Source organism: Sus scrofa, chromosome 13, assembly GCF_054392235.1.
Source record: "Sus scrofa isolate SSC_HxYL_T2T_F1_AM1 chromosome 13, Sscrofa_HxYL_maternal_Yorkshire_Landrace_v2.0, whole genome shotgun sequence".
Taxonomy (NCBI): Eukaryota; Metazoa; Chordata; class Mammalia; order Artiodactyla; family Suidae; genus Sus; species Sus scrofa.
Window position 1 is genome coordinate 83,570,068 of NC_139395.1, and position 20,953 is coordinate 83,591,020.

At 51.2% G+C, this 20,953-nt stretch overlaps 1 protein-coding gene across 10 annotated transcripts; it reads right to left on the minus strand.

Annotated features, from left to right (window-relative positions):
- Nucleotides 1-1,166: 1,166 nt before the first annotated feature.
- EFCAB12 (EF-hand calcium binding domain 12) lies at nt 1,167-20,638 on the minus strand. 10 transcript variants are annotated; one of them, XM_084986753.1, is made up of 10 exons: nt 20,439-20,638; nt 17,296-17,395; nt 14,886-15,334; nt 13,306-13,491; nt 11,017-11,173; nt 8,107-8,303; nt 6,328-6,541; nt 3,976-4,135; nt 2,339-2,395; nt 1,167-1,655 (listed from the first exon to the last, which is right to left on the minus strand). In XM_084986753.1, exons 3-10 carry the CDS (start codon nt 15,165-15,167, stop codon nt 1,397-1,399), a joined length of 1,512 nt encoding a protein of 503 aa, XP_084842879.1. In that variant the 5' UTR covers nt 15,168-15,334; nt 17,296-17,395; nt 20,439-20,638; the 3' UTR covers nt 1,167-1,396.
- Nucleotides 20,639-20,953: the final 315 nt, after the last annotated feature.

Genomic DNA, 20,953 nt, shown 5'->3' on the forward strand with positions numbered 1-20,953 from the left:
TGAAAAAACGTCGAGAGCCACCTGTGTTTTCCTAGACATTAATATCTAGGAGTATCTCTGAAAATTTTCGTGCCTGCTGATGGGACAACGTAAAAATTTGGAATTCTTTTTGAGCTTCTAAGACCTGGCGAGGAGGAGCCACTTCCGCCAGGAACTGAAGCCGCCCTCCGCAGGATTATCCAGTTTTTAGATTATTTCCGCCCACGTTTTTTCTTTCGACGTGCGCCTCTTAGTGGCCTGGAGGGAATAAAACAGTGACTGCGGAATTCCCCCACGTGAATTTAAAGAGCAAATAGACTGTGTAACAGCTCTCATTCAATGGGCTTCTCACAGTTCTGTGAAGGTAGTTCTATCAATTTCCCCATTTTACAAGTGTAGAGAGTGAAGTTTGGAGTTTTTACTCCAAAAACCACACTTCTGACCATAAGGCTAAACTGTCTAGTTTTTAATTGTTGTTCTTGGCTTGCTTCGTTTTAGCTTTTGTTTTTAAGATTGCTGTGAAAATCAAATTTCAAGAGAAAAGAAGCCCCTTGATTCCACAATCCGAACATGATAGGGTTATCATGTCATCAGTGACCTGAGGTAGAGAAGTTCCAGGCCAGCTGGAGACCAAAGCTGAAGGGGATTGTGTTGTCGACTGAGTGATGGGTGAGAAGGGAAGGGAGTGAGTGTTGACAACTCCTCCCTGACATTTTGACTGTGGAGGGGAGTGTGAGGAGACCCAGAAAAGTGAACCGTGAAATGTGAAGTGAAGGTCTGGTCCAAGGTCACACAGCTCACCACCTGGGGAATCCTGCTGGTCCTGGGGGCTGAAGGAGTCAGCTGGGGTTCCAGGCAGGAAGGCACTGTGCTAACAGCAGCCCACATGGTGTGTGCCATGAAGGAGAAGGTCTTGACAGGGTCAGGTGAGTGAAGCGGGTGACCAGTCATGAACAATTGGGCATTCTTGCAGTTGTGAAGGCCTAAGAAATTTAGAAGAATGACCCAAATGGCTTAGACCTTGCAGGATGAGAGACTTGCTGCTACTTATTTGAGGGGGGCACAGGGGCACCACACTGCCTGCTGCTTCCCAGTAGGCACCGAGACCCAAGATAAGAGGCTCAGGACCTCAGCTTTCCAACACCCCTCTGGCCACAGCTCCTAAGCAAGAAGTCACATCAGCTGGATCACAGCAACTCCATCCTGCTTTATTTCAAAAGAACAAAGGTCAGGAGAGGGAAATAACAACCACAACTTTCCCTGGACTCATCTGCCCTCTGAGACCCTGGACACTTTGGGATGACTTCCCACTGGAACAGTTTCTCCCGTCCGGCTCTCTAATATTCTCCTGCGTCTTTGGCCCTGGGCTGCTGACTGTTCTGGCTGTGGCCCCAAGGTTGGCTAGGTTTGGCAACACCTAGTTGATGTGATAGATCTCAGGGGCATCGTAGTAGGCACAGGTCATGTAGTTCATGGCTTTAATGGGCCACCAGTGGTTCGGGTGGTAGGTGACTGAGTAGGCTTGGGGCGTGCGTCGGACACAACTGAACAGTGCCAGGCTGCGGTCCACGGTCATGGTGGGTAGGTAGAGCTGCAGCTTGTCCAGGAGGTGACCCGGCCAGAAGAAATTGGGATGAGTTCGCTGAGGACCACTAGGCCTCTTTTCCTTCAGCTTTCTGGAGAGTGGGAAGACAAGGGGATGGTCATTCATATGGCAAGGGGGCAGCAGAGCCCGCCCACTGTGAGCAGTGGAGGTGCAGCACTGTGCTAGGTACTTGTACTCAGTCCTCCCATCAGTGTCACATGGAAGGCTCTGTTGTCCCATCTGCCTCACCAGTGAGGACTCAGAGGCCCAGAGAGGCCAGATCATTTCCCCAAAGCCACACGGCCAGCAAGTGGCAGGGCACAGGTTTGACTGCCAGTTTGCTGCTTCTAAACCTAGACTCTTAAGACCATACCATCTGCTCTGGAGAGGCCTTTTCATGTGCTGTTCACAGTGCAGCCTCTGGAGCCAGTCCATATCCCTGTTCCACCATTTAATAGATGCATGACTTTGAGCAAGATAGTTAAACTTCCCTCAGTTTCCTCTTCTATAAAATGCCTCAGTTTCCTCTTCTATAAAATGGGTATGCCAAGAGTAACCTCCTAGGGTTGTTGAGAGGATTTATGTGAGTTAATACACGGCAAACATGCAGAACAGTGTCTGCCTGGCACTCTGGGCACTCTGTCATCTTACTGCCACTCAAATCCTGGGCACTGAGTCCCAGACGCTGTACTACCACGTGTCCCCTTGACCCTGCAAGTCTTGGGCACCTCCCTCCCACCCACCCCCTTCCAGAGGCGGATGATTGTTACAGACCTGGTGAATTCCTCAAACTCCTTGAAGTGTATTTTCTTGTTTTTTGTTGGCATTTTCCTACTGGATAAGAGAGAGAGAGGCATCTTGTCAGGAGGGGGCACTCCCGGTTAATGGGGCCTTGGGGGCCAGGTCAGGGCAGCAGGGGACCCAACTCTGAGTCCAGACCAGAGCCCTGACTCTTTCCCCCATGCTCCAGGAGGGCACACAGTAGCCTGGGGTGACTAGACCTGGGCCCCGTTGGTCAGGCAGACGGGATGACAGCCCTGGTCTGGTAGCCTGGCCGGCTGGGTGGCTTGGGGTGAGTCACTGCCCTGGTGGAACCTCCCTGCACGGAGCCCTCCCAGGTGGTTAGGAGATGTGCTCAGTAATCTGAATCCTTCTGGGGCCCCTGACTCCCACGTGCCACCAGAGCCGAATCCAGTCTTGAGGACAAGGGTGGTGAAAGCCAAAGCCCCAAATCTCGGGCCTGGCAGACATCACCTAGTCGTCCATGGCTCTCTTCCCAGGCAGCCTGCATCTGGGCTCAGAATCCTTCACAACACACCCTAAGAAGCCAGGGAAACCTGTCCATCCCTGTCCCCAGGGGCTTTTGTCCTTTATAACTGTGGCCTATTAAAGAGGACGAAAGTCACGTTCTCAGGTTCCCTAGGTTCATGGCTCAGGAATGGTGGCAGCCAGCCAGGGGCTGGAAGGCAGTCACTAGTGGGTCAGAAAGGACCCTCTAGGCCACTGTGACCTGCCGGGCTTGCACTCAGCTCTTTGCAGCCAGGGCTGTGGGCAGCCCCACCTGCAGACCTAGCCCACTCCTGCACTTGAGAACGCCCTGACAGGGCAGTGGACAACAACAATCACAACTCATGTGAGCTGCTGAGAAGTTTACATGCATTTCTCCTCAGTCCTCACCCATTTCATAGATGAACACGCCGAGGCTCAGTGACTGAAATAGCTTCTCTGCTGAACCACGGCCTTTTCCACATGGCTCTGCGGCTCCCAACCCAGCTGCTCTGCCCAGACCACTGGGAAGGTAGCTGGCAGTGGTCTCGGGTTTGAGGGGGTAGGCCTGGGCCCACCCCCTCATGGCATCTGGTCAGCTGCCTACCTCCTCCCTCTGCAGGAACACCCACTGTTCTCCAGTCTGCGGTCACTGCTGCTGGTCATAGCCTGCCCTCGAGTCCCCTCCTACCAGAGGAGGATGTTTTCTTAGAGAGACTTGGGTTGATCTGAGGGTTGGTAGGGAACACCAGTGCAGAGTACTTTTCTCCTCCTGGGGGGCTGCAAGCCCACCACTTCCCAGAGAAGGCAGGGCAGAGAAGGGGCCGCCACCACTGTCCTCTGCAGGGCCCCTGACACCCAGCCCATAATCTGTGAAGGGGCATCCCCCACTTCTCTGAGAAGTCCCTCTTTTTAACCTTTTCCAGAGATCATACAGGAGGTGGTCAGGAGGGCAGTTGTATGGGAGAGGGTCAAGGAGGCTGTGGAGACAAATGCCAGGGTGACACCGGGGACTGGCCAGCCTGTGGTGACCACCTGGGTTGGACATGCTGGGGTAGGACACAGACACTAGCAAAACGTGACACTCCAGCCCCTGCAGCGATGGGGAAGCAGCAAAGGGCAGGGGTGGGGGTCTAATACTCAGCTTGTCAGGCTTCTTATCTGTAGGCTGGGAGGTGCCCTGGAACCTGAGCAGGGCCAGGTTCGGGCTGAAGGTCCTCAGGTCTGAGTAGTAGCCTCCAGGCTGCCGAATCGGGCGCACCTGGTCCTTCTGAAAAATGATCTTGTCTCCAGGGTACAACAGGGCTGTGAGCAGCAAGAGAAACAGCCTGTCAGCCCAAGACCCTCCCCTCCCAAGCCTTTGGGACAAAGGGGGACTTTCCCCTCCATTTTTTTTTCTTTTTTGGCTGCCCTGTAGCATATGGAGTTCCCAGGCCAAGGATCAGACCTACACCAGATCCTTTAAAACACTGCAGGAGTTCCTGTCATGGCTTAGGGGTAATGAATCTGACTAGTATCCATGAGGATGCAGGTTCGATCCCCAGTCTTGCTCAGTGGGCTAAGGATCTGGCGTTGCCCTGAGCTGTGGTATAGGTTGCAGATGTGGCTCAGATATGGAGTTGCTGTGGCTGTGGCATATGTAAACCAGCAGCTACAGCTCTGATTTGGCCCCTAGCCTGGGAACTTCCACATGCTGCTGGTGCAGGCCTAAAAAGGCAAAGCTAACTAATTAAATAAAATGCTATAGATGCTGCTGATCCTGTTGTGCCACAGAGAAAACTCCTGGGGGGCAGGGAGCTTTTTTAAAAAAATAAATTTACATTTTTATTTGAAAAGATTTCTCCGATATATATTTTTTAACTTCTAAATGATTGTAGATTCATAGCAAGTTGCAAAAATAGCTCAGGAGTTCCCTTCATGTCTCAATGGTTAGTGAACCTAACTAGTATCCATGAGGACTCAGGTTCAATCCCTGGCCTCACTCAGTGGGTTAAAGATCTGGCATTGTCAAGAGCTGTGGTGTAGGTTGCAGATGAAGCCTGGATCCCGAGTTGCTGTGGCTGTGGTGTAGGCCGGCAGCTGTAGCTCTGATTAGACCCCTGGCCTGAGAACCTCCATATGCTGCAGGTGTGGTCTAAAAAAGAAAAAAAAAAATAGCACAGAATGTCCCTCAGACCCTTCTCCCAGCTCTTGGACCACCCACTCGAGGTGCCTGCAGCGTGTGCTGGAGGCGACCGCTTAGGTAGGTTGGCCCATGTACTGAAGGCCCCGGGCCACTCCCCCCTGAGGAGACCCATTATGGGCTGGTTTGTGTCCCCCCCCAACTCATATGCTACAGCCATATCCTCCAGAACCTCAGAATCTGTATGTGGAGGCAAGGCCTTTGGAGAGGTGAGTGAGCTGCAGTGAGGCCAGCCTGGCTGGTGTCCTCAGAGGAGGAGATGTGGACACAGAGACAGCAGGGGCACGTATATGCACCAAAAAGACAGAAAGACCATGTGAAGAGACAGCCAGAGGATGGCCTCTATGGGCCAAGGAGAGAGGCCTCAGAGGAAACCAACCCTGTGGGCACCTTGGTCTTGGGCTTCCAGTCTCCAGGACTGTGACAAAATACATTTCTGTTGTTTAGGCCCCCAGGCTGTGATGTTGCATGGTGGCAGCTCTAGCCACTTAACACAAGACCCTGTGCACTTGTGTTAAAAAGATGGAAATAATCTTTTGTGACTGTTAATTGTTGTTCTCAGGTAAGTCACACCGCTCTCCAGGCACCTGTCTCAGAAAGACACACTCCCTGAATGGCCACAGTCCCTTCCCGCCCAGGTTCTCTGGGAAAACCCTGCCCTCAGGTGCAGCTTGCTCCTTCCTGGTCTTAAAGCACAGAGAGGGACCTGCCCATTTAATATGGTGCTTTGTAAATCTGGGTGCCGGCACTGCTACCTGGCCATCAGAGGCTGGGGGCACTGCCCTGTCCCAGGTCCCAGAAGCACACACTCTACCCAGAGACAAGAAGGGTTCAGATCTGCCTGGAGCTATGGAGACACAATTCCTCCCCCAAGTGGAGGTTGAACGGCCTCATAGCACCTGTCTCTGAGTGTTTTCTTCCCACCTCGTTGGCCGAAGACCCATGAAACAGGCCTGGCCTAGAGTAGTGGTTCTGGAACAGCCAACACAGCCAGGCAGTTTCCACTGCCAGCTGGTCTTCCCCTCTGAAATCAGGACTGTCTCTTTATGCCCAACCTCTGGCTCCCTCACCCAAACTCCTGTCCTGGCACTTCCTGCTGTAGAGTCAGGAACCCCACCTCCAGACCTATGAAGCCTGCAGCCCATCAAACAGTGTGGGACTGCTCCTCTCTCCTCCCTGCCTTTTCCCCAATGTCCCCACCATGGGCCACGGTGGTGTGGCTGGACAGACGTCAGCTGGGGAAGGACAAATCTCAGGTGGACGCCCCTCTTGCCCCAGCTCCAGGCTCCCTAAGCACTAGCACGGCGGCCCTTACCTCTCATGAGGATATCCTCGGTCAGCGGGAGGCCGTAGGCCTCGCAGAGCTTCCAGCACTGCAGGTAGACCAGAAAGGTGTCTGTGCGGGACCTGTTGATGATCTCTCCCATCTCCCCGTGGATGGTGGACGGGAGGCAGTGCTCATCAAAGTGCTCATTCCCGCTGCGCACCAGACGGCAGCGCTCTGTGTACTGGATGGAGGGGACCTCGAGCTGCGGAGACAGCAGAGGCCGGCACTCGCTCCCAGCCTCCTGGCCAGGGCAGACCTGGAGCTTCCCCACCCTGGGGCCCCAGGAGGGGCAACAGCAAAGATGCACCTTTGGAAGTCAGCAACCAGGGAGGACAATCGCACAAGGGTGGCCTGCGTGGTTCTGTGTGCCCATGCGCAGCCCCTTACACGGAGGTGCACATGGGACAGTATGCTACAGACGGTAGGTCCCAGAGGCGTCCTATTGAAACATGACATTCAAGTGTCTGGCTGTGTGGGAATTTAAATGAGGTGCAGCCACCTGTGACTTTGAGGTAGAAGCCACGTGCCATGGATGACAGAGCAAGGTAGAAGAGGCCTGGGTAGTGGGCAGCCAGTTTTGGCCTTCTTAGATCTTTAGAAGGAAAAGAAAAACCTTCTAACATCAGAATCAGCAAGTAAGGAGTTCCCATCGTGGCTCAGTGGAAACGAATCCGACTAGGAACCATAAAGGTTGCGGGTTCGATCCCTGACCTCGCTCAGTGAGTTAAGGATCTGGTGTTGCCGTGAGCTGACGAGGCTCGGATCTGGCATTGCTGAGGCTGTGGTGTAGGCCGGCAGCAACAGCTCCAATTAGACCCCTAGCCTGGGAACCTCCATATGCCACGTATGCGGCCCTAAAAGGACAAAAAAAAAAAAAAAAAGAGAGAATTGGCAAAGTTAGCTTATAGGTCAAGTCTGGCCCACCAATTTTTTTTTAATAAATAAAGTTTTATTGGCACACAGCCGCACTCAGTTGTTTAGGTATTGTCTGTGGCTGCTTCCACGTTACAACGGCAGAACCAAGTCACTATGACAGAGACCACATGGTCTGAAAAAACTTAAAACATTTACCATCTGATCCTAAACAGGGAAAGCTTGCTGATCCCTGCTCTAACATTTTGGGTGTTCTTATCATGTATCTAAATCAGATCTTAGTATATACCTGGCAGTGCCTGATATTTTATGCATACACACACACAAAATACATATGTATGTGTGCATCTACTAACAAGGGTGTGTTTGAAAATACTTATTGGTATATCTACCAATTATATTAGTATTATATTAGTGTTGTTTGTCTGCCTGACTAGACTCCCAGCTGAGGCTAGGGCCATTTTGTTCTACGCAGTACCTAGTATAGTGCCTGGATATCACAAGCTCTTGATAACTATTTATTGGATGAATTAATTCCTCCATCCTCCACTCATCGTGTGTTTCTGGAGTGTCCACTCAGTGCCAGGGCCCAGGCCAGGTGCTTGGACTCTAGCAGTGACCACAATGCAGCCCTGGTCTCCAGAGGCAAAACCATAGTGAAGGATTGGGAGGGAAGGGAACTCAATATGTTGAGAAATGTTATCTTACTTCATCTTCACAGAAAGCTTGTGTGGTAGGTGGTGTTCTCATTTATGGAAGAGGGGAGAGGGAGACAAGGAAGCCAGTTCCCAAGAGCTCCCCGAGCTGGAAGGTGGTGCAGGGGGCGGGGGGGGGGATTTGAACCTGAGCCCACCCAGTCACCAAACTCTGTCCCTCCCCTGTTGGTAGGGGCACCTTGCTCTGCCGCTTCCTCTCACGGTACCGCTTGCCAACGTCTTCCATCTCCTCCAGGGTCATGGGCCGAGCCTCTGTCCCCATATCGACCACTGGCACAGTCAGCAGATCCATCTTGGGAGGCTGTGGGGTTGAATTCTCTCTCTGCTTCTTTGATGGACTCTGTGGGGAAGCACTCTGCTTGGCAGGTCTATAATCTAGGATAAGAGGAAAGAGAGAGAGAGACTAGCAGGAACTGAGCGAGTGCCTGGCCCTGGCATCCATCAAGCAGGTAGCCAGTGTCACCAAGCAGGGGCCCACGTGTACAGTTAGTCAGTGCCACCTGATGGGCACCCTGAGATGCATTCTTCTATCTCCACCATGGCCTCTAGAGCGTGGGCTGCCTGCTCCCTCACCTGTACCACAGCCCCAGCCTTCCTGTGACCGTTCTTATCTTCGATCATCCTGTTTTCACCAAAAGCAAATAGGATCTTTTCCAAAAAAATCAGCCAAATCACCTCATCTCCTGTTCAGAACTCTATACTGGCTTCCCATAGTGCTTATGCTAAAACCCATAATGTTCTCCCTGGTCTTCAAGGACCTGTAAAATCTGGCCTCAGCCAATCATCCATGTGACCCATCTTACCTCCAGCATCCTTTCCTCACTCTTCCTGGCCACCCTGACTTCTTCTGTCTCCTAAAGACCTCTGGGTTCTGTCTAGGTTGTGCTTCCCCAGAGTGGCTCCTCATGGGTCACTTAGGTGTCTGGGGTGATGCCAGGCACCTTTTCAGAGAGGCCTGCCCTCACCACCACCCTCTCACTTTGCTCGGCTGTCTGCAGAGCATCTGTCACTATTGGACACATCTTGGCTCATCCTTCACACGGAAGCTCACTGAAGGCTTCTTCTCGGCTCTGTTCCCAGTTCCTAGCTCCTAGAAGTGCCTGGCACATAGGAGGTGCTTAGCAAAGATCCAAATGAATGAGCACATCCATTGCTCCTGCCCCAATTCAGGCCTCCACTGTTGAAGGCGGAAATGGAATCCTGGGCTTGCCACCTCCTATTTCTGAGACTGTGGACAGAGGGTCAGCCTCTCTGAGCTTCGGCTTCCTCCTTGCAAAGTGTGAACACCAGCCCTGACCTCCCGGGACTTGAAGGAGAAATTGAACAAATGCTGTGGATAAATGGGGGGTAAAGCTTTACAGCCCTCAGGGGTTGCCTCCAAATGCCACCGCCTTCTCCCTTGCAAGCTAGGTGCCCAGACTCTTGATGCTGCTGCCCTTTTAGGCAAAGCAAGAGACACCCAAGTCCACTTACCCTTCCCTCTGTTGCTCTCCAGGGAAAAAGAACTCAGTGAGGACATGGAGAGAGCACCATTCAAATACCTGCTCTTGGCTACTGGGAAATAATTGGCCCCAAATGCCTTTGCTGCAAAAGTGTATCACATGATGGAGGATAATGTAAGAAAAAGAGTATATATATATATATGACTGGGTCACTTTGCTGTAGAAATTGACATTGTAAATCATTGTAAATCAATTATAATAATAAAAAATGTTTAAAATTTATCTTGGTGTTTAGAATGCAGCAGGCACTCAATAAATATTAGTTCTCTCTTCCTGTTCAAAAAAAAAAAAGTGCATCATGGTGCATTCTGATCATTCACCAAATAACTCACAGCTGACTTCATGGATGATGATGAGCTTTGGTAATTCATGATGAAAAGGCAAAAACAGGGTGGGTGGGAAAGCATGCCCAAATCAGAGGACATGCCAGACACGAAGGTGTGTGCAGGGGGTGGGGGTGTCATTGCTGTGGGGGCACCCAGGTCCCCTGGGATTCTGAGAGGGACGAGACCCTGCCTGGGTGATGGTGCCTCAGCCTGGAGGCTTGTTGAGACTGGAGGTCGGGACCCTCACTGCACCATGGGACTGAGAAGTCGGTGCTCCAAGGGACCTGCTCCAAAAGGACCAACCCATCAGGATACTGAGCACCCAGCTCAGTGGGCCGTGGACTCCAGAGGCCAGGCCCAAATCTTTCCCTCTGCAAAGAACCCCCTGCTGTCCTCTTAAGGATTTTTACACGGCCTGAGGGAGGACAAGGAATCCACTCCAACTCCCCACAAACATGTCTGAAATTAAATTCCTGCCAACTTTGTGGGTGGGGGCAAAGCAAGATTTGTTTCATTCAAAAGAAGAAAGATGTGTTTGTATTGGGGAGGGCTCTGGAATGGTGGGTGGTGGTCAAGGGGGTCTTGAATTTTATCTTTTTTTTTTTTTTTTTTGGCAATAATGGCACTAACTATAGAGAATTGTGATGCCTGTGTTGTAACTTCATAGCCAGAGCTCCGCCTGGTTCACTTTTAATTTGCGTCTGTGCTTCATCTGGGCAGATGTGACTTCATAAGCACACAGCTTGGCAAATAGAACTTGAGCTAAGCAAAACCTATACAACAATTCATGGCAGCCCTGCTAATATCCCTGAGAGCAAAATACCAAAGGAGATTTTCTAGTAAACTCTAAGCACCTGCTAATTCTGTTTCCTGAATTCTAGTTAAGTTTTTATCAGTGATATGTAGATTAATAGTAGAAAGGCCTTCCATACAAAAGGAAAGGCTTGCTGCTTGGGTCAGTTCTCAGCTTAGCAAGTGGGTTTTGGTGGGCTGAAACCATGCTTCAAGAGCCCTCCTTTAAGGACCAGGGCTGGGCCTCATTCATCTTTGAATGGATGAGGTAGCTGGGCACTCAAGAGAATGTCTACTCCGTGGTTGATCTCTGGGCCTGGAAATTCCACGGAGAGGCTTGCCCCTGCCCCAAGTCAGCCAAAGCTGGAGAAGACATTCGGGAAGTGAGCCACAGCTGCCTCCACCCAGCTGGCTCCCAGGATGGCGAAGTGGAGGCACGGGGCAGGGGCTGGGAGGACGGATACATACACTCTGCTGCTGTTGCCAGGGTGCTTTTCTGCTGAGCCAAGGACCACTGCTTGTAGGTGCTGGTCAGGCTGTCTGTGGTGATGCTGTTGTGCTTCCCCAAGGAGCTGAGATAGATCACGATATCCTCCACGTCCCGGCTTTTCAGAGGGGCTCCCACCTGAGGGGAAAAGAGATGCCCCAAGGGCAGGGAGGCTGCAATCCAGACATCCTGCTGGCCTGGCCACACTTCCCCATCTACCTTCATCTGCAGCCACTCTCAACTCAGAGCTCAGAGCCCTTTCCCAGGCCCCAGACGCACCCTGCACATTCTCACCCTCCACCCTTACTCAGACATCTTCCTCTTTCTGCCAGAAAAACTCCTATCCCTCCTTCACCACCCAGTCCAGACATGTTACCATCTTGGCAGTGTTTGTGACTTCTTCCTCTGGGCTCCCTCCCACTGCATTACAACCTCAACCACAGCCTTCCCAGGTTGGACTGCAAGGATTCCACATCTTGTCTATAAGGGACACATAAGCCTCCCTTAACTGAAGTGAAACAGAATCTGAAAGCTGATACACGTTCCACTTTCAAGCACAGTGAGCAATTGTGGAGAAGCTTAATGCTTGCCAGCAATGTCATATTCTCAAGAAGAAAGGTCTCAAAAGAAATTGCACTTTGAAAGCTCCTGTTGTGGTGCAGTGGGATCGGCAGCCTCTTGGGAACACTGGACTCAGGTTCGATCCCTGGCCTGGCACAGTGGGTTAAGGATCTAGAGTTGCTGCAGCTGTGACTTAGTTTGCACCTGTGGCTAGGATCTGATCCCTAATCCACGAGCTCCATGTGTCGTGGGGTGCCCCCTTCCCCACAAAAAAGGAAAAAATAGAACTTTGCTTTTCAGCTTCCTTAGACTATGGCCGTTGTTCACTGATTATTCCTTAAAGAAGAACAGAACACTCCTCCTGCTAAAGGGTTTAATGTTTTATCTTTTTGTTTATATTGCTTAAAGAGCCCTTATCTTTTTGTTGTAATAAATGCTTTGAAATACTGTTCAGATAATTACATGTCATAAAATGATAGCATAAAAGCTGGTGATGATTTAAAACCATAAAAGATGTAGCACCCCCCCCAAAGTGGTTTTTTTTAGGTATCAAGTATCAAAAATCTATAAAAGCTTAATTCACCCAGGCCAGGAGTCAGCAAACTTTTTCTAGAAAGGGCCAGAGAGTAAATATTTTAGGCTCCAGGAGCCATGTGGGGTCCATCATCGCTATTGCCCTCGTAGCGGGAAAGCAGCCCTGATGACACACAGACAAATGAGTGTGGCTGTGCTCTAATAAAACTTTATTTATCCAAACAGGAGACAGGCTGAATTTGACCCCTGGGCCATGGTTAGCAGACCTCTGCTAGACCCAGAGAACTTTCCCCGGTGTTGGGGATGTTCTAGCCCACACGATCCAACAGAGGAAGCGCTTACCACCTGCGACTGCTGAGCTCTTGAGCTGTGGCAGGTGTCACTGAGGAACTGGATTTTTAAATTTGTTCATTTATAATTAATGTGGATTTTTTTTTTTTTTTGCCTTTTTCTAGGGCCGCTCCCACGGCATATGGAGGTTCCCAGGCTAGGGGTATAATCGGAGCTGTAGCTGCCGGCCTACGCCACAGCCACAGCAACGCCAGGTCCAAGCCACATCTGTGACCTACACCAGAGCTCACGGCAACGCCGGATCCTCAACCCACTGAGCAAGGCCAGGGATCGAACCCACAACTTCATGGTTCCTAGTCAGATATGTTAACCACTGAGCCATTATGGGAACTCCTTAATGTGGATTTTTGAACAACCACACTTTAAACTGTGGTCCACAGAGCCGCAGCAAGGGCTGCACTGGGAGCTTGTCAGAGTGCAGCATCTTGGGCCCCCACATAGAGGTACAGAGACAAATCCTGCACTTTAACAAGACTCTATACGATGCATACACCAGTGACAGTTCGAGGAACTCTAGAAGGTCCTAGAGGCAGGACTGAAGGCCCAGCCCTCTGTGCTCAGTTCTGGGGTCTCAAAACCAAGCCGCTGGCTGGTTATGGGGCCAGCTCCGCAGACTTCCCACTCATGTTGGGCCTCTTCCACTCAGACCAGTGCCAGGGTGGCCTTGGGGGTCTGATGGGGGCTCAGGTTAATCTGCATGTTCTAATCTGGCTGCATGAGTGATAAGGCCAATGGCCAGAGCAGACCTGGGGAGGGGGCGGCAGGGGTGGGCACATGGACACTCCAGCCCCCCTCAGGCCAGCCTGGAGGGAAGAGGTGCTTACTGCCTTCAGAGCCATGATGAACTCCTCCCTGGAGATCCTCTGGTTCTCGCCCCGGTCCACCTTGTTAAATATCTCCAGGATCTTGATCTTCTGGCTGTGCAGGTAGGCGTACAAGGCCGACAGGGCAGGGGGTCTGGGCAGTCGGAGCTGTGGCACCAGCAGGCGGGAAGGTCGGAGGGTTTTCTTCTGAAAGAGGCAAGAGAATGGGGCAGAGGGTAAAGCTCAGGGGAGACAGGCTGTGGGTTGGGGGTCACCAGGGTCTGGGGAAATGGGATGAGGGAGGAGAAGCTACCGCACAGGCAGCAAGTTGGGGTGCAAGGAACACCAGGCTCCGGGTGGACACCTGGGAGACTTTGCTTCCCTGGGCCTCTGTTTTCCCATCAGAAACAAGAGGCTAGGGCAACACGAGAACGAAAGTTTCATTCTGGTCCACATCTCTCCTGTCAGACCCTAACCCAGCAGAACCCGATGGGGCCTTCCCAGTACAGACCTCTGCCATGGCCATCTCCTGCCTTTTGTCTGTTGAAAAACTAATAAATTTAATCAGAGAAGTGAGACAATGAGAAAGAGAGAAAAACAGTCAAGCAATGGCGCTCACATTGCCGCTCAGCAGAAAGGAAACTAGCTAGCATCCGTGAGGATGCAGATTTGATCCTTGGCCTTGCTCAGTGGGTTAAGGATCTGGCGTTGCTGTGAGCTGTGGTATAGGCTGGCAGCCGTAGCTCTGATTGGACCCCGAGCCTGGGAACCTCCATATGCCGTGAGAGCGGCCCTAGAAAAAGGAAAAAAAAAAAAGTTTATACAAATGTTTCTTCTCTCCTCACTCCTGTGAGCCCTGTGAGCACCTGCTAGAGTGTACAGCCCCTCAAATGAATGAACAAGTGAACAAACAATGGTATGTAACATGCCTCACAGATGAAGGCCGGAAATAATTCCACCCACAGTGGATTTAAGACACAGTTACAGATTCCTCAGGTCTCCTGCCCCACAGGTGGAACCCAGCTCACCTGCCCTGGAGGGTGGGCAGTACCTAGTGACTTCCTTCTGACAATGAGACCATGGTGGAAGTGATGGTGTAGAACATCTGAACTGAGACCTCCTGAGGCAGGTCATAAAAGGCACTGCAGCCTCCTCCTTGCTCTCCTGGACTGCTAGCTTTGGGGGGAGCCAGCTGCCATGGGGTGAGGACACTTGAGCAGCCCCAGGAGAGGCCCACATGGAACAGAGGCCTCCTGCCAACTTGGAAGCAGGTGCTCCTGCCTGGTCAAGCCCCCAGATGTCTGTGGCCCAGGACAGCATCTTGAGATGACAGCCCAAGCCAGAGCCACCCAGCTAAGCACCTCCCAGGGTCCTCACTCTCAGAAACAGTAAGATAATAAACATCTGTTGCTTTAAGTCACATTAAGGGTATTTGTTATGCAGCAATAGATACCAAATGCCTCTCCCTTTCAGGACTTCTGTTTGCTCCCCTGGGCAAGGGTGGATGGGGGTGGGAGATAGGGGGCCTAATCCGAGGAAATGAAATGACAAGAGGCCCCTAATACCCTCAATGTCTGTATCTGGCGAATGGGGCTGTTCACCTTGGTGGCTCTGGCAGTAGTAGCCTGCTGGGCCATCAGCCAATCATCATGCTCCTTGTGGATCCAGTGGAGGACTTTGGCCTCAGAAGGTGTGAGTCTAGGCTTGTTCTGCAGCCACTTCTCTATGTTGCCAAATGACTCCAGGTCCTGCCGAAGCTTCAGCCTCTGGCTCAGCCAGACTGAGTCCTCTGGCTGTTCTTGGACGTCCCCAATTTTCAGGGCTTCAAGGCTGGGGCTGGGCTGTGGGGGAGCCTGGGTTTGGGGTGTGGGGTTGACGGGCATCGCACCTTCCTTGGGAGGCAAGATGAAGATCCGCCGGCGACTCCGAGGCAGGTGGAAGTCCTCCTGCTTGAATTGCTTGAAGCAGTGGGCGATGACCAGCTCAGGGTTGAAGACACGATCCTTGCTGGTGTTTTCATCGTCAAACAAGGACTTAGACTGGTAAAACGCTTGGGAGAAGAGGGTTAAAAGGTGAGCTCCTTTCCAGGAAAGGACCAAAGGAGTAAGGAAGGAAAAATGCTTTAGCACCAGGCTAGGCATTGGGCCTGGCTTTATTGTCGCCTCGCTAAGATGATGAAAATAATGACATCTAATGGGACTGGGCCTGCTGAGGGATGCTAAGGGATTTATACGCTTTCTCATTTAAACTTCTTAGATTCTAACCTTACTCCACTCTACTCCCACCCTCCAATATTCCTTGGCAATCAGAATGATCTTTTTAAAGTGCCACTCTGATCTGGTCAGATCAGTGCCCTGACCCTGATGAGTAGATTCTTTTCCGCTGCACCACGATGGGAACTCCTCCACCTATTTTGAAACACTTCCATCACTTTTCTTTTCCTTTCGGTCATGCCTGTGGGATGACAGGGGATGAACCCACGTCACAGCATCGACCCGAGCCACTGCAGTAACAAAGCTAGATCCTTCACCAGCTGTGCCACAAGAGAACTCTTTCCATCACTTTTCATAGCCCTCAAAAAATCTCATGACTCTCCTCTGCCAGCCTTTTCTGCCTCATCACTTGCCTCTTTCTATACTCTGTCCAGACCCTTGACCTCCTCTCTGTTCCCCGAATAATCCAAGCCCCATCCTGCCTGAAGGCTTGGCACACGCTGCCCCCTCTGTCAGGAATGCTCCTTCTCCCATCCATCTCCTCCTGCTCTTCCTCAGACCAAATGGTACCTCTCTAGCTCCAGGCTTGCTTGTATCCTCAGGTTATCTCTGCATATCACAACCTACACTTTTCCTTCAGACCACTTATCGTAAGAATGTAAATCAAGGGTCGCAAACTAGAAGCCCTCATACCGAATGAAGGGTAGGGTCCTGTTTTGCTTGATATATGTGTTTGCTTAAAATTTTCCAGTTTGCATTGCTTGAGGCTGGAGTATGCCCTCCTCAGCTTGCCATAAGCACCCCATCCCTGTCATCTCACATGCAGCTCACTCATTCATTAAGCGCTTGATTCAGGCAGGCATTTTCATTTGAAATCCCCGGCGCAATTACTTGGATGCTGTTAACTTTTTCCAATATACTGTGAACCAGGACCACATCTCTTTTGTTCCCTGCTGGACTCCCAGCACCTTCACAGTGCCAGCGTAGAGTGGGGGCCCAGTAAATACTTGGTGAGTGAGTGAATGACAAGTGGACAGACCTAACACGTTGGCACCATGATTACATCCACGTTATAGAAAAGGATACTGAGGCTCAGAGAGGCCCAATGTCACGCAGCTGATTAGTAGCAGAGCTGGCACATGAACTTGGGTTTGCTTGGTCGCCCCAGAGCTCAACTCTTAGCCATTACTTGATATTACCCCAGGCTGCACCTAATCCCACTGAGTCTCCATTCTTTTATGTCTAACATGACATAAACTTTGCGTAGCAACCTCTTGAAGCTGTTATGAAGATCAAATGAATAACAGGTATGTTCTAAGATTCAGAAGGGATATGGCATTATTATTAAAAACATTGTCACCACCATTTTTCTTCTAAAACCAAAGCTCTCCTGCTTACAACCCTTCTATTGCTCCCAGCTGCCTCCAGAATAAAGTTCTGTCTCTCTAACTTGGCCCCACTTGTCCCACAGCCCCACCCTTCCTCCCCGCCCCACCCCCACCAGCCCCCACCAATTTCTCTGGCTCCTTCTCCCATTCCCTTGGCCTCACCTTGTAATTGTACCCAAGCTAAGCTGACGGTGGTTCCTTGCCCCCTCTATCCTACCCCTCCCCCTGAAATCATGGTCTTTCCTCTCTTTGGAATGCTCTTCTCTCTCCCCTGCTTCATTTGATGACTCCCTACTTAGCTCTTAGGGCTCAGCTCAGACCTTACCCCACTGAAGCATCCTAACCCCAACCCCACCTCGTGCTCCTCTGGGTCCCCAGAGCCCTCGGGTTTAACCCCCCATAGCATTTACCATATTTTTCTGGATGAAGATAATTTTCTTTCCCAACAGTCTGTGAGTTTCCGAATGGCAAGAACTGTGTCTTACTTCCTGTGTGTCCCTCGTGCCCAGCCTGGCACAAAGTGAACAGTTAGTATTTGTGTTAGGTATTTTTATAATGCCCATGTGTTCCTTTCATAGTCAGAGGATAGTTAATGCATATATCAGTGTGGACAGAAGTAAGCACTTCTCAACAACCCACTTATTTCTTTGAGGACAAGATCCTGGGTACAACTGAGAATTCTATCATTCATCAAATCAGCATTTTCTTTTCTTTTTTTGCAGCTGCACTGTGGCCTAGGAAGTTCCCAGGCTAGGGGTTGAATTGGAGCTGCAGCTGCCGGCCTATGCCAGAGCCACAGCAACATGGGATCTGAGCCGCATTTGCATCCTACACCACAGCTCATGGCAATGCCAGATCCTTAACCTACTGAGTGAGGCCAGGGATCAAACCCTCATCCTCATGGACACTATGTCAAGTTCTTAACCTGCTGAGCCATGATGGGAACTCCAAACCAGGAATTACTGTGAATTATTCAGTGCTTGGCACAGTCTGGGTGCCCAGGTGTCAGTGTGCGGGCACAGAACAAGGTGGGGGGACCAGAGGGGTGACAGGGTGCTTTCAGAAATGCTGATGGAGGGGATCTGGGAGATCATCACGCAGGAGGGGACACCGAGTGTATGTTAAGAATGAGCTGGGATAGAGGCCAGCATGGGGAAAGATCAGGGTGGGGTCTAGGGAGTTAGGGTTACTAACTGGTTTCACAAACCAGAAAGCACACTGTGTGTGAAGGAGGGGGTTCATGGGAAATAAAGTTGGTGTCACCTTGAACACCAGGGTCAGGGGTGTGAACTGTACGCTGCAGACCAGTCTCACCGCTTCCACTTGTGCCCTCCCCAGACCCCAAATCCACGATCTGCCTTTAGCCAAAAGGGTCCCTTTCCTATCTGAAAGCCTTCCATGGCTTCAATGAAATGGGTTCTCTGTGCTTAGAATAAATAACCCCCTTTCCCAAGGGCCTGCAAAGCTACCCTGCTGGCCTGGCCCGGCTCCTGCCTAGTCTCGCCCTTGCTGGCTTCTCTCCAGCTGCACTGGCTTCCTTCCTGTCTGTCCAACTACTGGCTCTGTCCTGGTTATTGGTCTTGGCGTTTTCCGTGCCCTCTGAAGGCCATGGGATTCCCTATGTTTTCCCTTGGCTGAGTCCTCATCACATAGTTCTCAGCCTGGTGTAACCCCCTCAGAATCATCCCCCACCACCCTCTGGAAGGCTGCATACCCACCACACCATGGAGCTTATATTCTAGTGGTCTTTGGGGTCCTACGCACCCAATAGGAAAGTGATATGGGCTCTTATAATAAAAGAGGTTACCATGAAGTTTGGGCAGAGACTGTGTGAAAATGTTCCCAGGGGATGGGTGAGGCAGGCTCTCAGAGCCAGATGGTCCTGCTGCCTGCCCAGGTCAGGGAACTTTCTGTAAGACCCCTGTGGACTTTGCCTTTCTTTGTATCCTTCTGGTGACAGGGTGTTGTCTACTTAACATTGTGGGTGCCTAATTCTGACTGCTAGAGACATCTTCTTTATCCTGATAGAATTTGTTTCCCTGGCATTTCTACCCTTTGATCCTAGTCCTCCCCACCTATGCCCCAGAAAACACACCTGTTCCTTCTTTTCTGGAATAGCCCCTTCAGGTGTCTGGAGATGATTCAACACTTTGTTGAAATTCTCTACTTTTTGCTTGGTTCTGACTCAAATCTCTCCATAAGTCCAGCCTACCTCTCTGGCTACACGTTCTCTTGGGCCCCTCTTTTCCTACCTACCCCTAAAAAGTTGGTGGCTTCCAGGCTTATAATTGGAAGTCTCTCGGTTTTTTTTTTTTTTTTAATAATCTCCTCCATTTTTAAGTCTCCGCGGCCCTTTCTATGCAGAGGAGAGCACACCCTACCCAACATTTATGACTAGGAATTAGCTCCAACTTTCTACATACAGCTGCTCCTAAAGCATCCTCACTTGTAGGGCCTTCAAGGATCTCAAACTCAACCAACTAAGAATGAACTTGTCTCCATGTTCCACCTACTCTGTCCTTCCTGGTAGTTTTCTTATTTCTGTGGAAGGCACCTTCATCTACCAGGTCAACCTAAGCATCATCTTTGATTGCTCTTTCCAAGAGCCCCACCCAACCAGTCCCCAAGTTCCTGTGGTCCCCTTAGTTCCCTCTAGCCTGGTGCCTTTGCGTCACCTCCCAGCATCTTTGGCCTGGGCATTTGGGAGAGGCCCAGATTTCTCCTGGCTCGGTGAGAGACAGGCTCTCCCCACACCCAACATTCCGAGTCAGCCAATTCAGTCTCTGCATTTACTGGAGCTCCCAGACTGACCCTGTCATTCCCAGTGGCTTCTCCATCTCCTGGCTCACAAGATCACTCATGATGCTGTCCCTTCTGACCCTATTTGCTTCTCATCTCCGGCAACACTTAAACTACCAACAGTTTTCTGAACACAAGATGTCTCTGAGCTTCTGTGCGTGCTGATCCTTTGGCCTGGAACGCATTTCCTCTCCCTTTTGGCCTCTCTCTTTATATCATTAATTTAAGCCCCAGTGTAAAGATCTCTTCCCCGAAACTTGGAACAGGTCCTCCCCATCCTCTGCACTTAGCAGACCGTCTTACTGCTGGGTGTCACCCCTGGACCTAGTATTCACCCCTTCTTCTATAATTATTTGTCCTTCACCTCTGAAGTTGCAGTGCTTGGCAGGGACTTGTCCCACAGTCCATGGCCAAAAGTTTGAAGACTGATGCTCTTCTTCATGCCTCTTCTCCAGAACCGAACACACTAATGTCCAGGGGAGAACTAGGGCCGGACAGAGCGCCTGGATACCTTTCCCCAGGCACATGAGTTGAACCTCTGGTTCTAAGCCAAGGCAGCTCTACCCACATTCCAGCCCAAGTACGGGAAATCCGACCTGTGCACAATCTGCTCCCGACTCCCTGGTAACCCCCCACCCAGAGAGGGGACGGCACAATGAGGTAGTCGTCCTTGTTCTAGCCCTCACCTCACTTGCGGGCATCTACCCAGGGGCTGAGGGCTTCCTTACGGCGTCGTTGATTACAGGGAGCTTACCTAGAAGCGACCGGAACAGAGCTTCGTACTCTTCGGAGGAATCATCCATGGTCGCGGCGCTGGGAGCGGGTGCTGAAGAGAGTGTGTGAATGTGTGTGTGTCTGTGTGTGGTTGCTTGCGCGGAGATACGGGGTACCAGAAAAAAAGTAACACCAAGTTTGCAAGAGACTGGCGACTTGCAGAGCTTGGACGCAACTGTTGCCAGGACTACGGGCGCCCTGCACTGATTGGCTGGGCGCCGCCACGTGACCAGAGGCCCTACGGAGCACACCGCCGCAGCAGGTGCCCAGGACAATCCCGCTCCCTTCAGGGTACCTGGGAGGAACCGCAGGGAAGTGGTGCCACTGAAGAGAACCCCGCTCGGTTAAAGACAGGATTTCTTTCATTGGCCCAGTGGCCCCTGAATCTGGAGTAGTAAATGGATAGAGTTTCCCTTAAACTCTAGGGTTTTCATCTGGTCTCATCTTTAGGGCTATGTTCTCATCCAAAGAGCAGGCCTGCCTCCAGAGGGGTTG

Bases quoted from the DNA above. Each gene is read 5' to 3' on its own strand.
- EFCAB12 (XM_084986749.1), bottom strand. From the start codon at position 20,126: ATGAAGAAGAGCATCAGTCTTCAAACTTTTGGCCATGGACTGTGGGAC. The intron at 13,492-14,885 runs GTGAACAGCCCC...TGCCTCTTTCAG, and splicing joins CTACTGCCAGAGCCACCAAG to AAGAAAACCCTCCGACCTTC. The intron at 6,542-8,106 runs GTGCCCCTACCA...CTGTCTCCGCAG, and splicing joins AGAGGAAGCGGCAGAGCAAG to CTCGAGGTCCCCTCCATCCA.